The following is a 17477-nucleotide window of genomic DNA, read 5'->3' as shown; positions in this document are numbered from 1 at the left end:
ATTTCTCCCCTTTTCATCAACTTAAGACCAGAATTTTCCTGGTCTTAATTTTGGCATTGCCTCCTATGTACACCACCCTTGTACATAGGGGGTAGCGTCAAATACAATGGGTGTTGCAGTGGTACGCCCACCACAACACCCAGTGCACGCCCCTTTCACGCTAAACATAGCGTGAAAGGATACAAGACAAGACAGAGTTAAGCCACGTTCAGTGGCTTACTGCTGCCTTGTACATAAGGCAAGGTCCCTATCGCCACAGGAACGTCACAAAAGGTGACGTTCCGTGGCTACAGGAGCTTGTACATATGCCCCACAGTCTCAATATGCACTTCCGCACATTAAGGGGCAGCATTCTCACAAATATTTACACACAATATTTACTATGGATGGAGACATCAACACGTGAGATTGTATGTCCTAAAATAATTATGTAATTCAGAAATTATACCATTAACTAAAGTTTTATAGGTACTTGTTTACTAATAATAAAGTTACATTACAAGGTCACCGTTTCTTATTTTAGCAACACTCACCCAGGACAGAAATTGCAAGAATACGTGTAGTCTATGTTGCACAACGCCACTTTGCATCCAACCTGATAAGACAAGGCCCAAACAAGCTGCAATTGAAAAGAACAGACACTAAATTGCAATGCCATTTTAACGTGCGTTACATTCTGCATTTTATTTCTTTTATTTATAGTTTAATAAAACAAGGCTTGAGTGAGGGTTTTTGACAAAAGAACGTTTGTCTACCTGCCGTCTCGCACAAAATATAGATTTGCCCAATAGACATAGTTGCACATTTGAAAAAGATGCTAAAAAATGACCTGTACAAATCGTTTGCAAAGTCTGATCCAGAGGTCACATAGCATACCATAACGTACTTTTAACAACCTCAAGCATGTATAGGTGTTAGACTTTATAGCAGAGAACCCTGTCAGTCCTATTCCTCCCCTGTATTTCTCTAGACACACACACGTTGTATGGTCTCCTTGTTTACCCCTGCTTGCATAGTACAGTTGCTGCATTATGTCTATCCGAGCTTTTGTATTGCTGTTGCATCCAGGTGCACTTCATTTCATACAGCTGCTTCATTTATATTAAAGCCATATGTGCACTAGCTTCTTCCTAATAATCTAAACCTCAATTCTGAGAAGTCAAACTCGTAATTTCCACACTTGTCCTCACCTTTCAGTTGTTCTCCCACTTTACTCTTTCTCTCCACACTACACTTTACAGAACTTTTCCACAACCACCCTCTATAATCTTCCTAAGCACATTCCAACGTAGAATTATCGTTGTTACATTCGCTGGCTAAATTAGGCACTGATATTGGTTTTCATTGCCTTGAAAGGCTCTACACCAACCTTCCTCTCCTCCGTCCTTTGTATATATGTACCAACTTACAACCTGTATTCAGGCAACCTTAACTATCTGGTTACCCGCAAACCTCTATGTGCAACTTGAAAGTTCATTTTGTGTGGAAATGTTTTTGCAGGTAATTGTGTTGCAATTCTTAAAAATAAATGGAAAAATAAAAAAACAAATACATAAATAATTAACCTAGTAAATAATTATTCAAATGGAAATATCTAGCTACTTTTAGCTCAGAGCTGCCTATAACCCTAGCCTGACCTTGGCAGAGGGCTTCACAATGATCTGAAATGCCTTTCCTCTCTTCCCAAACCACATAAGTCTGGAGCACTGCATGGATCATTTGCATCCTTCAAGCCCTCCGCCAATTACACCAAAGGGTACTGCAGTTTCTAGACAGTCTCTGAGTGTGAGTATCGCAGGACTGTATGTAATATTAACATCCCTGGGGCCTCATTTATGAGGCCTTGCGTCAGTTTTGCGCTGCGGATGCGTCACTTTTTGTGACGCTTCTGCAGCGTAAAACATGCGCCTTGTTGCGCCATATTTAAAAAGTGACGCATCTAGGTAGATGCGTCACTTTTTAAACCCCTGCGCCATATTATACCTGCGTCAGGTATAATGTATGCAGAGGGGGCGTTCCCACGCAAAAAGCCTCGTAATAGTGACGCAGTGAAATCTACGAGATTTCACTGCGTCACTTTTAGGATGCAGTTGCGTCAAAATCTTGCGCCTGCCTCACAGCAGGCGTAAGACTGACGCAAGCCCTTTCACATGGGGCTTTCCCCATGTGAAAGGACGCATTGCTGGAGATGCGTCACTTTTGTGACACACTCCAGCAATGCGTCACTTTTGCGCTTACAGATGCGTCAGAAATACTGACGTATCTGTAGGTCCTTGCGACATGATGCGTCATACATTAAATATGACGCATCATTGGTGTCGCAAGGAGTGCGCAGTGAAAAATGACGCATCGCTGTTTTCACGCAGCGATGCGTCCCTTTTCATAAATGAGGCCCCAGGTAGTTAATGGCAGGTTTCCATGGGTTGCATCTCATACAAGTATGGACTCTTCGGCTCTACTGCACTGTTGTATCAAGTGTGTTAGTTAAGAAATGTTATTTTGCAAAGATAGCCAAGCGCTTGCCATATTGGTCCCTTTAATGTGCCACTTGAGACGCTAGTGCTAATGGTAAAAACTGACCATGTTTTGCAGAGGTTGTGCAGAGACTGTACCATGAAGACCTAAGTTACTGATTTCCTTTTTCTGACACACACATATTTTGTATATCATTGTGCAAATAGCCTCACACCTTCCTGCACATCAGGAATCATTCCCACAACACAGACACCCTTGCACTGCGGTGCAAGGGTGCCCACGTTGGCACTAGGCAGCTGAATTGAGCACCAGCACAGGAAGAAACGCATGGAAGAGGCATATTATTGTGAATATGGTGCATCCCTGCGTTTCTAAAGTGACGGAGCGTGTCATTAGCAAATTTGGAGCTAATCCGCACACCGCCACTTTCTTGTGAATATTCCCCTTAGTGAGAGGTACTCTTCCGAATAAAACATGTGCTTGCGAAAAGTGTTATTCATTTTTTATTAGTTCTTAAGTAATAATATTGTCACAGGAAAATCGTCTTGCAAAAGCAAGTTTTGCTGATAACGTTTCTCACAAATCTTACTAACAATGGTAAGTGACATTTGTAGATTCATTTCCTTGCTATCCTTTGTTATATGATATAATGATCATTTGTAAGGCCATTGGTTCTTTGTGTGTGCTTTACTGGAACGTCATAGGTGACTGTTCGAACAATGGGTCAGTTATGGAGATCTCCTGGGTCCTTTGTTCACGTTGTACTGATTCGGCTGTACTTCAATAAATCACTATTTAAACTACAGGCGGATTCTTGTCAGCACTACCAAATATTTTTCAAATAATCTTTTCAAAACGTCTCTTCCTCCATAGCTTTTATGAACTTGGGAACATTTCTGGAACATCTTCACAAAGCAAGTAGATGTAAGGTTATACTAAAATTTACACAGGTGTAATCCATACGATAACTGAGTGGAGCTTTCATACCTGAGTATAATGTCCATATTGTGCATTAGGGAATCGTTCCCCCGAACCATATATAAAATTCTCCTCTTGTTGGTACCACTTGTTAATTACTTCTCTCCATGAGATGGGAGTCCTTGTTTTGTGCAAGGTTTCACCACAAACAGTTGCTAAAAAATGCAAAGCATATTTAATTACTTAATTGTATGAATGGTGTAAGAATATGTAATACTACAACATTGCGGGAAAAGCCTGAACAACTAAGTCAGAAGCATGCAGTATCTTAAGCTCGCAATCTGAACCAGGCAAACATATACCAACAGCAGAATTTCAATTAGAAAAAAGTGCACACACATGAAAAGTTACAATTCTGCATAATAGGACAATAATGTATATTACTACTCTGTTTAAATTACAAAGCACAGTGTTTTAGATACCAACCCATCATTTCGCCAATCACATTTGAAGCTGCATGCAAGCAGTTCTGGCTTTCATGAAAAAATCTAAGTTATAACAGGTGAAGGTTCAGGGGGTTCATGTGATTCAATAGTTCATGGATGTCCTGTTTCTTGTACAGAATACAAGTTTGAAATGATAATCATCTACATTAAAAAAACACATTTGCTATGAGATAGGAGTCACAATAAACTTTAATTTCCTACTTTTACAAAGACTTTTATATAAAACCAAACTCACAGATTTTTGAATTGTAAATTAACAAGTACATTTCCTTCTAAAGCATGTTAACTGGACTGCTTGGTACAACAACCAATGAGTACATATTGCCTGCATATGGTTCTGAAGTATCAGCTGTTTCCCAGAAAGAGTTTCCTGTGAAACAATGTATATGTACTTGATGGAGCAGATTTCATCTGCACTCAGGCATTGTTTTATTTTTTGTGCTTCAGACAGACTGCATTTAAATTGCCACCCACCTTTTGGTGCAAGTTAAAAACATGGCACATGAAAAACATGAAAGTGAGGCCTATTCACTCTGAGTTGCTTTTGCTGAATTAACATGTGTTTTTACAATGTAGAGAAAAGTGGCTTTTTTAGCTTTGAAGATTAATAGAATATGTTTCTCTCTTCCCAGCTCATCCCTTGCAGTCTAAATGTACTCTTCCTGTCTTAAAAGACTTTGACTTGTTGCATATTTTGATAAATATTTTCAGTTAATAACACCTATTTTTCTTTGTTGCACATTGCACATTTATTTTGCATGTTGTCATAAATAATAGAAAAGCTGCTTTACACTAGTAGCTTGGCTAGGTAAACTTTTATAAGGGGTATTAGTATAGAGTTGGGAAACATATTGGGCTGATTTACATGAAATTAATATTATCTTTGTGTTTGTTTTATTTTGGGCCTACCATTAAATGTCTGCCTGTGAAATCAGCAAGGCTATGGCTTGCTTAGAAAGAGAAGAGAGCATGCGCAGACTGTGGCAGCTTGACTCAAACTGCGGAAGGAGTCAAGGACAGCTTGAACTGTACATTCTTGTGATTGTGCCAGTGTACCAGCTAACTAAAGTATCCTTCCTACTGCGCTGTGAAAGGAAGGAAGAATTAGAATGAAACATTTTTCCTAGTAAATGTTGCAAATGTTTATAAATGTATTATTCATGTATGCTTCTTTTGTTAAAACTGGTAAAGTCAGGTTTTTTAGAATGAGTCAGGGTTGTTAGAACTCATGCCATCATGACTGACCAATCACGTACAGGTTTTTCTGAAGTTGAAACAATTTGTGTATTCTGCCAAAATTTTGTGTATAAATTCTGACCTCTCCGGAGGAGGGGCTGGCTTTTCTCAGCTCAGCTGGCTTCTAGGCTCATTAGGGGGGTGTGTGAGCTCTTGAGAGAAGGAACAGATTAGGCCAGACATCCTATGGGTTAGGTACGAGATCGTCACGGGTGCATGGGCGTCCGAGGAGAGTCAGGGGGAGGTTTCTTGCTTCCACGTCATATCTTGGCACTGCAGGCCACATTCTTTTGAGGTCTGGTGAAGGGCGGGCTGCCTCACTCTCTGCTTGCTCTTTAGACACAGACAGATGCAGAAGAACAGCAACAGATAGAAAGGTTTTTTAGAATTAGATGCTAAATTATCAGTTTATGCTTTGACTAATTAATTAGGTCTGAAAAGATTATTTGTCTTATGCATTTATTTCTCTTTATGGGAGATTTTTGCAAACTATTTGATTTTTGATTAGCCTTGCAAGACTATATTTTTCTTAGAAACTCTTTAATAGTTTTGAATGACATTTTTCGCCACATTCCTATATGTAATGCTGATATGCAGACAGTAATATGTTCTGTATTAATGCTATTTTTCCTGTTTACCAAATTCTGTAACCTGATTGATATTTTCCTATTGAATAAAGGGTCAGAGAAAATTAACTTTTAACTAGAAAATAAAACCCTTTAAATACTCAACAACTATCTTTATTGGCTTTAAATAATAATTGCATTTTTGACTGTTCATCTTTATTTAAAGTCTCCTGAATGTAATACATTATGTGAAGGGCCCAACACCTTTTGAGCGGTAAATTAGAGGTAGCATGAAGGTATTGCATTGAGAAACTACCAGAAGAAATTACCGCTCCATCATACTATTTACTAAAGGATTAGGAATGAAGTGACTCACCATTTTTCTGTGGTACTAATATTCGAGTTTAGGAAGAGGAGTTGGCCTAAGGGCTAGGGAGGTCGACCTTGCAGTCGGGAACCAGGTTCGCGTCTCGGCAGGTACTCATAACATCATGTGTTTCTGGGCAAATCACTCAATCTCCCTGTGCCTAACAAAAAATGAGTGTGTACTCATGTAATGCAACTGGTGCGCATGTTAAGCGCTCTGATACCCGATACTTTCCGGTCAAGGTTGCGCTATATAAATATCCAAAGGCATATATCTGCTATAGATTTGATATCAGATCAGACTATGAGCTAAACGTTTGATGTTGAGTAATATTCTGAGATTAACATTTTAAAGACATGGCTCCAAATCAAAGTCTGACAGTTTCATTAGATTCAATATGCTCTTTGCAAATGCAGCAAGAATTTGTAATTCTCAGCCAGTGATGCACAAGCTGAATAGATTTTACTGTTACATTAACCAGATCAATATGTTTACAACTTTTAGGAACAGCAGTGTTACAGTTAATCTTATTTTATGAAGCTGATCTAATCAGAGGGTACAGGCTCCTTTACATACATGCAAAAAGTGCATCTTGGATTTTTGGCCCCATGTACGACCAGTTTTAGTGGTTGCTAATGGAGAATTGGGTCATTTGCGACCTGCTAAAATGAATTTTGATATGTACTAACCCTGTTTTGTGAGTCGATAACCTATTATAGGATAGGATTTGCAAGTCGGTATTAGGAAGAGGCGTACAAGGGCATCCCTTCATTACAGCGTGCTAAAGGGGATGTATGAATATTTTAAGACTAGAATGTAGTTGCGAAATAATCTCAATTTATTGCCTACTTCAAGTAGGTGGTAAGCCAGTCGTAAATGGAAAGGGGACCCCAATGGACCCCTTCCCCTTTGTAGATGGTAGAGAGAGCATTTTTTAAGAGCAGGCAGTGGTACCCAGAACCCATTATTATACACAGATCTCCTGGCTCTGTGTAACACTTTTACCATGCTCTCTTTCACAGAACATCTACCTCTCTATCTTATCTTTTTAAAGACATCTGTTCTCCAATCTGTACCAGCAGACTTGGCCATTCTGATGGTTTCTTTTAGAACACGGTTGAATCTCTCAACCATACCGTTTGTTTCTGGGTGGTACAAAGAGGACTTTTTGTGTTTTACACCTTGTTCTAACAGAAAATGCTCCATCTCGTTAGATACTAATTGGGGACCATTATCCGTGAGAATGGTGTTGGGAATGCCCTCCCTTGCGAAAAGTTTAGTTAAAAAGGCCACCACATGTTTAGTCTCAATGCCACGAGTAATGGCAATTTCTGGCCATCTGGAAAAGAAGTCAACAAGGACCAGAACATACCACTCACAACCAGCAGACACAATGGGCCCCAAAATATCCAAACCAACTTCTTTCCAGGGTGCACTCGGTCTGTCTCTGATCACCATAGGTTGAACTTTAGGTTTCGCTACCTTCTCACTAAGGGCACAGTCAATGCAATCTCTAACCTTACGTTCCACTTCTAAATCCATATTAGGCCACCAATACGACCTCCTCAATATCTCTTTGGTTTTAGAGACTCCTAAATGGCCAATATGTGCTAAAGACATAAGCTCATCCCGAAGAGCTAGAGGTGGAACCAATCTAGTTCCCCTAAAAAGTAAGCCATCCTGTTCTGAAAGCTGATCTTTGACATGCCAAAATTTCTCGAGGCCTTCATTAGATTTGGGTTTGACCTTCCATCCTGTCGTTAACAGTTTAAGAATCTCCACGAGAACCAAATCCTCCTGAACCATCTTCAACCACCTTTCCTTGTCAATGACAGCCTCCTCTACAACACAAACCATCTCATCGTCTTCATCACAATCTTCCTCATCATTAGTCTCAGAACTAGGAACAAGGCGGGATAAGGCATCTGCTACCTTGTTTTCCACCCCAGGTAGATATTTTACATCAAAATCATAATCTTGTAAACCAACAACCCATTTAGTGATCCTTCCAGACACAGCATCAATTCCTTTCTTTTTCAAAATTTCACAAAGCGGCTTGTTATCCGTCCTAACCTCAAAAGTGGTTCCCCATAATAGATTTTTAAGCTTCTTGACTGACCAGTAAACAGCGAGAGCTTCACGCTCAATAACTGAGTATCGAGTTTCAGCTCCCTTTAAACTCCTTGACAAGAAAAGAATGACCCTCTCGGTGCCCTCAAACTTCTGTACCAGTACCGCACCTAAACCCTTCAAGCTTGCATCAGTAATCAAAATAGATTTCTCAGAAGGATCAAAACTGCTCAGTTTAGGGGCAGAAGCTAACCTCTTCTTGATGACTTCAAATTCATGTTGACACTTTTCTCCCCAAACAAAATCCACACCTTTCTTCAACAAGTATCTCATGTTAGCACACAAAGAGGCAAAATCTTTCACAAACTTACTATAATATTCAGCAAGTCCCAAAAAACTCATCAATTCTTCCTTATTCTGTGGGGAAGACAACTTAGAAATGGTAGAGATTAAGTTTTCCTTAGGTAAAATTCCTCCTTCAGTAATTGTGTGACCAAGATAGTCAATGGAAGTCTTCCTAAACTTGCATTTCTCAATCTTAACAGTTAAACCTGCAGTACACAGTCTTTCTAAAACTGCAAAAAGCCTCAAATCATGCTGTGAGTTATCCACGCCAAACACAAGAATATCATCTTGGTATATTCTGACACCTTGTAGGCCTTTTAAGACCTTTTCCAATGCCCTTTGGAAAACCGATGCGGCTGACACTAAACCAAATGGTAGTCTGACAAACCTAAAAGTGCCATAAGGTGTCACAAAAGAGGTTAAATCTTTCGAATCCTCCTCCAACCTAATCTGATGGTATGCGGACCGTAGATCAATGGTGCTAAAAATCTTAGCACCCTTGAGTAGCATAAGCATGTCAGCAATCTTGGGTAAAGGGTAATGATCAGTGACCACACACTTGTTGAGCTCCCTTAAATCAACACAGAGACGAAGAGAGTTGTCCGATTTTTTAGCTGCAACAATCGGGGCAACCCATTCCGTCCCCTCTACTGTTTCAATAATGCCTCCTTTGACAAGCTTCTCAAGTTCAGCTTTAACTTGCTCTCTGACAGCCACAGGTACATTACGTACTTTGCAGCAAACAGGTACAGCACCTTTTTTCAAAATGATACGATGACAATAATCATTCAGGCACCCCAAGTCTTCAGAAAATACTTTGGGAAACCTCATTCTCAACTCAGTGGTGAAATCTTGAGAAACCAGAGAAATAGTATGGGAGGTAGAGGGAAAAGGCTCTTTTAATACAATAGGAGGAGTCGAATTTGGATCAAGCATAACCCCCAAATCCTTGAGAGCAAACCAACTTATTATGCTATCTCCCTTTTGAGAAACATAAATTTTTGCTCTGGTCAATCTATTCTTATAATTAATCACTCCTTCACACACCCCAAGTAGCTTAATGGGTTGTCCCGCATAACCGAAAGGTCTTATGTCAGGGCGAGACAACTCAAGTTTTTGGCCTAACTTATTCAAGAAAAAATCTTTTGCAACAATAGTGATTTTTGCTCCAGAGTCAAACAAAACTTTTGTTGGGAAACCTTCTATTAAAATTTCGTCAGAAGGCGAATTCTTTGCTTCTTCAGCACTTACAGTCTGTATACAAATTTGTCCACAATCTAGATTTTCATCAGAATTACATTCATTTTCAAAGTCATAAAATATCTCACTCACTCTACCCCTGTAGCTTCCCCCTTTACAACATGAGGTAACATGTCCCTTCCTTTTACATTTAGCACAATATGCCTTCCAACCTTGACATTGTCTATCTGTAGCAAAATGTCCGATTTTACCACACCTATAACACCTTACTTGGGAGAAATCAAGACTGTTCTCCTTCTTTTTATGGGGAATTTTGCTTGCACCATTTTCATTTCTAGACTCTTTCTGGTGATTTTCACCTACTCTAGGAGTAGATTTTACTACACTCATTGTGTCTTTAGTAGTTTTGTTCTCCCCATTTTTTTTAATAACTTCTACACACTTGATAGAATGTTCTATCCTCTTAGCAATAGTAAGAACTTCCTCTAAAGAGGGTTCGTCCTTTTGCCACAATTCCTCTCTCACCTTCTCAATATAGCATCCGAGCATGAACTGATCTCTTATGTGTTCATCAAGACTTGCACCAAATTTACACGAAGAGGCTAGCTTTCTTAAAGCTGTAATATAATTTTCAATTGTCTCTTCTTCCAATTGTGTTCTCCGACCAAAATGATATCTCTCTAAAATTGTACTGACTCTAGGAAGATAATGTTCATCTAATTTAGCAATACAAATTTCATATTCATTTAAAGTACCATCATCAAGGTCAGGCAAATGATCGAATACCTCTTGTCCTTCTGCCCCCAAACAGTGTAACAGTAAAGCAGTCTTTCTTTCAGCACTCAAGCTAGATCCACACACTCTGGCATACCTTTCAAACACCTTACGCCATTTTTTCCATCTGATAGGTGGATCTCCAGGTGAGGATAAGAAGAAGGGGGGGGCAGTTACATTTTGCATATTGCTGTTACTAACAAGTAGAAAACAAGAGCGAGAGAAAAAAAAACACAAGTTAAAACAGGAAAAAGAAAATAAAATGTCAGATATGTGTGTGTGTCACAGTGAGTGCACACAAGACACAAAAAAAAAAAATCGTAGGTGCAAAGTCTAGTGTGTGTGTCACAGTAGCCGGACACACAAAAACAGATTCAGGTGAGAGTCTCCAAAGGTAGAGAAACGCTTGAAGTAGTCAAAATAGTACCTTTGTGTTGTCCATTGAAACTGTGGTAAAGCTTGTAAAAACAAAGGACTTCAGGGTGATTTAGAAGAATTAGCGATGATCAGCGGTAATCGGAGTCATGAAACGCAAAGAAAATGCGTGTACTCCGAAATGAAAACCAGGAAGTTGACCAATTCAAGATGGCGCCCACGTCAGCGTGACTCCCAGCGTACCTTGCGGCACGTTTGCGTGCTTCCCAGCAAGCTTTGCGAACAGCCGTGAAGACAACCAAAGCCGGCGTGTTTGTTTTGTTTCCAAGGCTTCAAGGTTCTGAAACGCTGCTAGGCAATGGCTATAGCGTTCTCCAAAGGATGCAGCTCGCGAGGAGTCGGCAGGTAGGGCCCTTTTTAAAAGACGCAGATCGCAAAGTAGATCGAGTGCACTTCCTCCAATAGTCAAATAAAGTGCAAAACGTCTGATACAGCGATCGCAAAGGTGCAACAGTGACAGTAAAGATCAAATCGCTAAAGTTGAAAATAAAAGTTCTGTTTCTCTTTTACATTGAAAAAAAAAAATGTTTCTTCTTACCCTGAAAAGACGAAAATGAAGTTCTTTTTGAAGTCCAAAGTCAGTGAAGTATTTTCAAATCTTCAAAGTTGAATGCCACGTAGTATCTCATAAAAATTGTTTAGAAAGGTCCACAAGTTTCCAAGGGAAAAATCCTTTTTTTTAAAAAAAAAAAAAAATTTTGAGATAGGTGTTGAGATCTTATCTTCTTCCCATCCTGCGTCGCCAAATGTAAAATAGGAACCAACAATTTGTAGATGAAAAGTAGAGGTTTATTAGAAGAAAGATCCCAGCCACAGGTGAGCATCCAGCCAGCATCAAGGTATGACAGCAACTGCTTCTAGGTTAAAGCATAACATTCCATATGAGGTTTGAGGTTCCAGTGCTCCATGACATCAGCGCAGCTATGTCATGAAAGACACAGAGAACCACGATGCCACAAGGCCCTTGGAACTCCTGAGCTTACAGTCATCATCCACCTATCGAGGGACATAATGGTCCCGTGCAAGTTTCTTTTTGTCCTTTGTTGCTCTGAAACATATGTTGCAGGACCTATTGCAATTTCCTAGTGTTTTTTTCCATAGGTGTGTAACAACTGATCGATGTCTCAAGACTATTTCAAAGCTTGTGTAACTGTTTTAATTTATATTACCTACAAGCTTACTGCTATTGTTTAATTTAGACTATTAATCAACCATTAACAGGCTTCGGAGTTATACTTGCGTGACCACGTTAGAGGTAATCAAAACTATTAACTCAGTACTCTGGGAGGAGTTGGCCTAACAGCTAGGGGAACCAGGTTCGAGTCTTGGCAATGACGCTGAACATCCTGTGATTCTGGGTTAACCACCTAATCTCCCGTGCCTAATAAAAATTAATGTGTCCTCAAATAACTTGACTGGTGCTATGTAAAGTGCTCTGACACCTGATACAGGGTCAAGTTCACGCTTTATAACACTATATATAACCTTCTCTTTGTCCAATGAGTATCTAATTAATCAAGCTTGTCCCTCTGCAACTAGTTCATTTTGGGAAGGCTAGCTTCAGAATCATTAAATGTTTGTTGTATCCCTCTGCTGGATGATTTAAAGAACACCGCATTATTGGCCATCAGGGTGAAACGAAAAGTCAACAAAAAGTCACCTGACACATGGAAAGCTTTAAAACAAGCAAGGACAGCAGAGAATTGCACTTTGAACAAAATAGATGTACTTCTACAAGCAGCTGAAGCCCTCCTAATCTCTAAGTTCATTAAATACAAGGGACAACAAATGAAGAAGAGCTGAAAGGGTGATATAAAATATTTTTTAGGAAAGCAGGAATCAGTGATATATTGGTTCACAACACCGTAGACACTAACACAAGCACCTCCTTCGCTCCTGTGACTGAACATCATTTCCGATAAATACCCAACCACTGGAACTGCCTAACCCTAGGCCTTTAATAACAATTGAATGTAGCACTTGGTACGAAGCACTACGGCCCATGGACAAATTAAGCGTGGTCAACACACAGCCATCAGTATCCTACAGCAGCCTTCCACCCGAGGCAAGGGATTCTGCCAGTGTGCAACTAACCTCACTAAAGAAAGTGATAGTTACCTTAATGGATTACATGGCAGGGCTGGCCAAGGCCCTTAATGATCAGTTGGATAATCAGTGGCCTTGGACGTAAATGTTAACTCGAACATGCCCCAAAGTATAGGGAAGGTGGACCTTGCAGGTCCAAGCCGAGAAGTCAAACTAGGAAGTAGGCTCACAGATGATCCCAAAAGACATTCTCAAACCTCGGACCAATGTAGCAAACATGACTGGGAGAATGCTCTTCCCCTTCCCAGAGTGAAAGAGAAATGCTTACTTCTGCCCCTCCAAAATGAGAGGGAAGCCCCACCAACATTACATTCCAATAGACATACATCAAGACCAATAGAAGCCATCACTGAAAAATATGATATATTTATGATCAATGTACCAAAATTCCCACCTGGGAAACACATGATTCATTAATCAATACAGCTATCCAGTGGCTCCGAAAGGTATGGGGTTGTAGGTCTATTATAAGAGAGGACATATTACATCCATCCAGGCTTAGTAGTACATTTAACATTAAATCGTATTGGATTGAAGTTAGCAAATTAAGAGCTTGTCGAAGGACTGATAGCCCTACAGCATAGATTCAGGCCACCAATAGAGTCGCTTATAAGACTCACGGTAAACACCTATAGTCCACAAACTATTTCAGATAACGCTTGCACTTTGAACCCACTAACCAACCATTCTCCCCTTCAGCTGTTCATGTGGCAAACCTGTCTGACATTCATTTACTAGCAGAAAAGCAGCCTGAAGCTCCCACATTTCTTCAGCAGAAAAAGAGTAATATACCATTAGATAGTTTCACTGTGACAGAGACCCTTTGCAACCCTTACATAGGAATATCTATAGATGCTCGTAAATTAGGAACGATTGAGGAGAGGCAGTATAGCGACCTATTAGCAGAACATCAACCTCAAGCTGTTAATCTTTCTTGAGCAAAAAAACATACTACTAGACAGGCTGCCTGTGACAGACACCATATATAAATCTTACATGGGAATATCTATAAATGCTCCCTTACTAGGAAATATAGAAGACATACAGTGCGGCGTCCCACAAGTTCATCATAGGGTAAACGTGTGTCAGATTAGCTCTATACAATTCCTGCCTTGGAATCTTGTAGTGGCCTGAGCCAAGTTAATGCACCCTGAATGGAGTGCCTCTATTTACCAACACCATAATATGTTGTTGCATTAAACATGGGCATTAGATTAGAGCTGGAGTTCAGAGCTGGGCACATTACGGTGCAGATGTACAAAAAAGTGACGTATCTGTATAGAAGTGTCATTTTCCCTGCGCCTGCGTTAAAAACCCTTGGGCCAACATAGATGCACCGTATTTACTACACTGCTACGTAAACAAATGATGATCGGAATGCTGAATAAATCATACATTCACCCCCAGTCAAGAGATCTGGGTTAAATCCATCGTTCTTTTGCTCACCATGCCACCCCAGTTTAGAACCAGCCATATGCAAATCAGTCTTGACCCTGTTCCTCATGGGAACAGTCCAGACCGAACTGCCAAGCACCAGGTCCTTCCTGGACTGGAAACAAGCATCCTGGGACCACTTTCTGGGTATTACCCTTCATCATCCAGGCTAGCTTGAATCCAGTGGCACAGTGAGCAACGGACCCACGTTCCCATTCTCATCTGGGCATACCCAACCCACCTAGGGTGAAAAGTACTATGCAAACAAATGATGGACGGAATTTTGAATGAATCATACATTCACCCCCAATCAAGAGATCTGGGTTAAATCCATTATTCTTTTGCTCACCATGCCACCACAGTTTAGACATGGTCATATGCAAATCAGTCTTGACCCTGTGCCTCATGGGAATGGCCAAGCCAGATCCTCCCTGGACCCCAAACAAGCATCCTGAGACCGGTTTCTGGGTATTACCCTTCATCAGCCATGCTCGCTTGAATCCAGTGGCACAGTGAGCAACGGACCCACGTTCCCATTCTCACTGTTCCCATTCGGCGCAGGGTCAAGACTGATTTGCATATGGCTGGGTCCAACTGCAATGAGCAAATAAACGATGGATTTAGGCCCAGATCTCTATACTGGAGTGAATGTATGACATTGTTCAGCATTCTGTCCATCAATTGTTTTTGCATTTGTGACCCTGTGTGGGATAGGTATGCCTGTATGTGGGTCCTGTGCTCTCCATGCCACTGGAGTTAAGCTATCCTGGCTGATGAGGGGTGAAAGCCCGAAATGGGTCCTAGGATGCTTGTTTCCAGTCCAGGAAGGACCTGGCCTGGCAGTTCCGGCTGGACTGCACCCATTGCGTGCAGGGTCAAGACTGATTTCCACGTGGCTGGGTCCAAACTAGAATGGCATGGTGAGCAAAACCAAACGATGGATTTAGGCCCAGATCTCCGTACTGGGGTGAATGTATGACATTGTTCTGCATTCTGTTCATCAATTGTTGTTTTTGTATTAACAATACGGCGCACTATGGCGCAAGGATTGACAGATGCATCAGAAATTCTGACACATCTGTTGGCGGAAAAATTCACTCATTGCTGGTGTTGTGTCACAAGCAATGTGTCACTCCTTATGCCTATTTCAAGCAGGCGTAAGGTTTTGACGCAGTGGCATCCTAAAAGTCATGCACTGAAATCTTGTAGATTTCACTGCATCACTTTTACAAGTCTTTCCTGCGTGGGAACGCGTACCCTCCATACATTATACCTGACGCAGATATAATGTCACGCAGGGCTTTACAACATGATGCATCTACCGAGATGCGTCACGTTGTAAATGTGTCTCATTTTTTGCACCACCATTGCTTCATTGCATCAAAAAGTGATGCAAAGGCAGCGCAAAAGTGTCACGAGGGGCTTTTAAATCTGTCCATACATTTTCTACTAATGCAGGCCCATCACCAGCAAGGAGACCCTTGTGTGGTATCCTATTTGCCTTAAGAAAGGCCTGTTCCCAAAAATAAAGAGAATCCCTTCAGAGTGCATAGACACATTGGGCATAGCCATTCCAACAGGAACTGCAACAGGGCTTGGCATATTGCTATTATAAATGTGTACATCCACTCTGTCCCAGCAAACTATCAATAGGATATGGTGGTCCAACTGCTAGGCATGATTGATCTCACAAATTATAACCATCTTAAAATAATTGCAGGAGATTACAATACATAAATACAAGCCAGCCTAACTGCATGGACTAAATGGCAAAAACATGCATTTGGAGGGCATTGTCCACCTATGTTGCCGATCTGGTAATCAAGCACTTCAAGGTTGCAGCCCAAATTGTTGATCCAATAGTGGCCCATGGCCTGACGATGGAAATGGCTTCACTCATTCAACCCTTCCTCCTCGCCTCCTCGATTAAAGGGAGGCTTGTACACCGATAACATTGACTATATCCTTCTAGACAAAAAAACACTATGCCAGGTTTAAGTTATATGGAAGTAGTCCTCAGAAAAGACAGCGATCATGATGCGTTGCGCACTTACATTTTGGCTAGATCTTTTACATACTTAAGTGCAGAACATAACACCACCTTAAGTAGGATTGAAACCTGAAACAACACAAAGAATTGAAATGGGTTGCAATAGCGGACAATGATGCAGTTCAGCTCCAAATCTACAATATTTTGGTGTAAAAAATGGCCCCCTTAGAAACAACTGGCATAAGTATGATAAACTTTGTAAACCATCAGTGTGAATTTATGACAGGTGAAACATCTTTTCACTAAGGAGGGGCGGAGGGGTCAAATGACAATCAACCTTCCTGGGTGGTACTCTAGTGACAGTAGACCAAAGTATTATTGATTGAAGCTGTCAAAAAAGGCAACCCCAGGGAGAAATTGATGCTAGAAGAACATATAAGAACTCTTTACTAAGGCCAAAATGTGGTGGGAGTTAGAGCAGTAGGAACAACTCAAAGAATCCCTCTATAAAAATATTTCTTAGGATTGCTGGAAACTCATAGCGGCTAGGTCCCGTGCAATAGAAAATCATCTTGATATTGTGATTCAGCCCACTTCAGCGACTCATGTAAGGTGTGGGCTAAAAATGAAGCCATAGTCTGTGTAATAGACCACATAAAGCAAAGCGATGGGATGCTTGTTAAATCCTTCACCGGATTGGACATCACTAAGACAGCACAGGTGCTTCAATTCTTGAAGAGGGAGAAGGCGCCTGGCCCAACTGCATTCCAGGTGACTTATATCTGTCTTATTATTATTATTATGTTTCTTATATAGCGCCTGAATCAACCCCCGAAGGGGTATCTCCGCGCTTGCCTTGGGAACCCGTCCTGGCTTTTCCCTGTGAGATAGCCCCTACAGGGCATCCCCAAGGTGAAAGCCAGGCATCCCGCCGCGGGGGGGCCGTTATGGAGATTAAGTAAGCTTAATGCCCAGGGTTGCAGAGTGTGAACCCATGTTCCCTTGGTTCTGTACCCCTCTGGACTTATACTTTTAAAACTTCTTGTATATAATTG

The 17477-nt window shown here is 40.9% G+C and overlaps 1 protein-coding gene across 1 annotated transcript in view; it reads right to left on the bottom strand.

The window, feature by feature from the left end:
- The window catches only part of LOC147706970 (cysteine-rich secretory protein 2-like), a 104044-nt gene that overhangs the window by 51669 nt on the left and 34898 nt on the right, over window positions 1–17477 (bottom strand). The window contains exons 4-5 of the mRNA XM_086925154.1: window positions 3463–3608; window positions 534–619 (exon numbers count right to left, since the gene is read on the bottom strand). Of these exons, the coding sequence (XP_086781280.1) occupies window positions 534–619; window positions 3463–3608 (232 nt within the window). The remainder of the gene's footprint in view (window positions 1–533; window positions 620–3462; window positions 3609–17477) is intronic.

The sequence above is a fragment of the Lissotriton vulgaris genome, chromosome 6 (assembly GCF_964263255.1).
Source record: "Lissotriton vulgaris chromosome 6, aLisVul1.2, whole genome shotgun sequence".
Taxonomy (NCBI): Eukaryota; Metazoa; Chordata; class Amphibia; order Caudata; family Salamandridae; genus Lissotriton; species Lissotriton vulgaris.
This window is presented reverse-complemented; position numbering and strand designations above follow the sequence as displayed.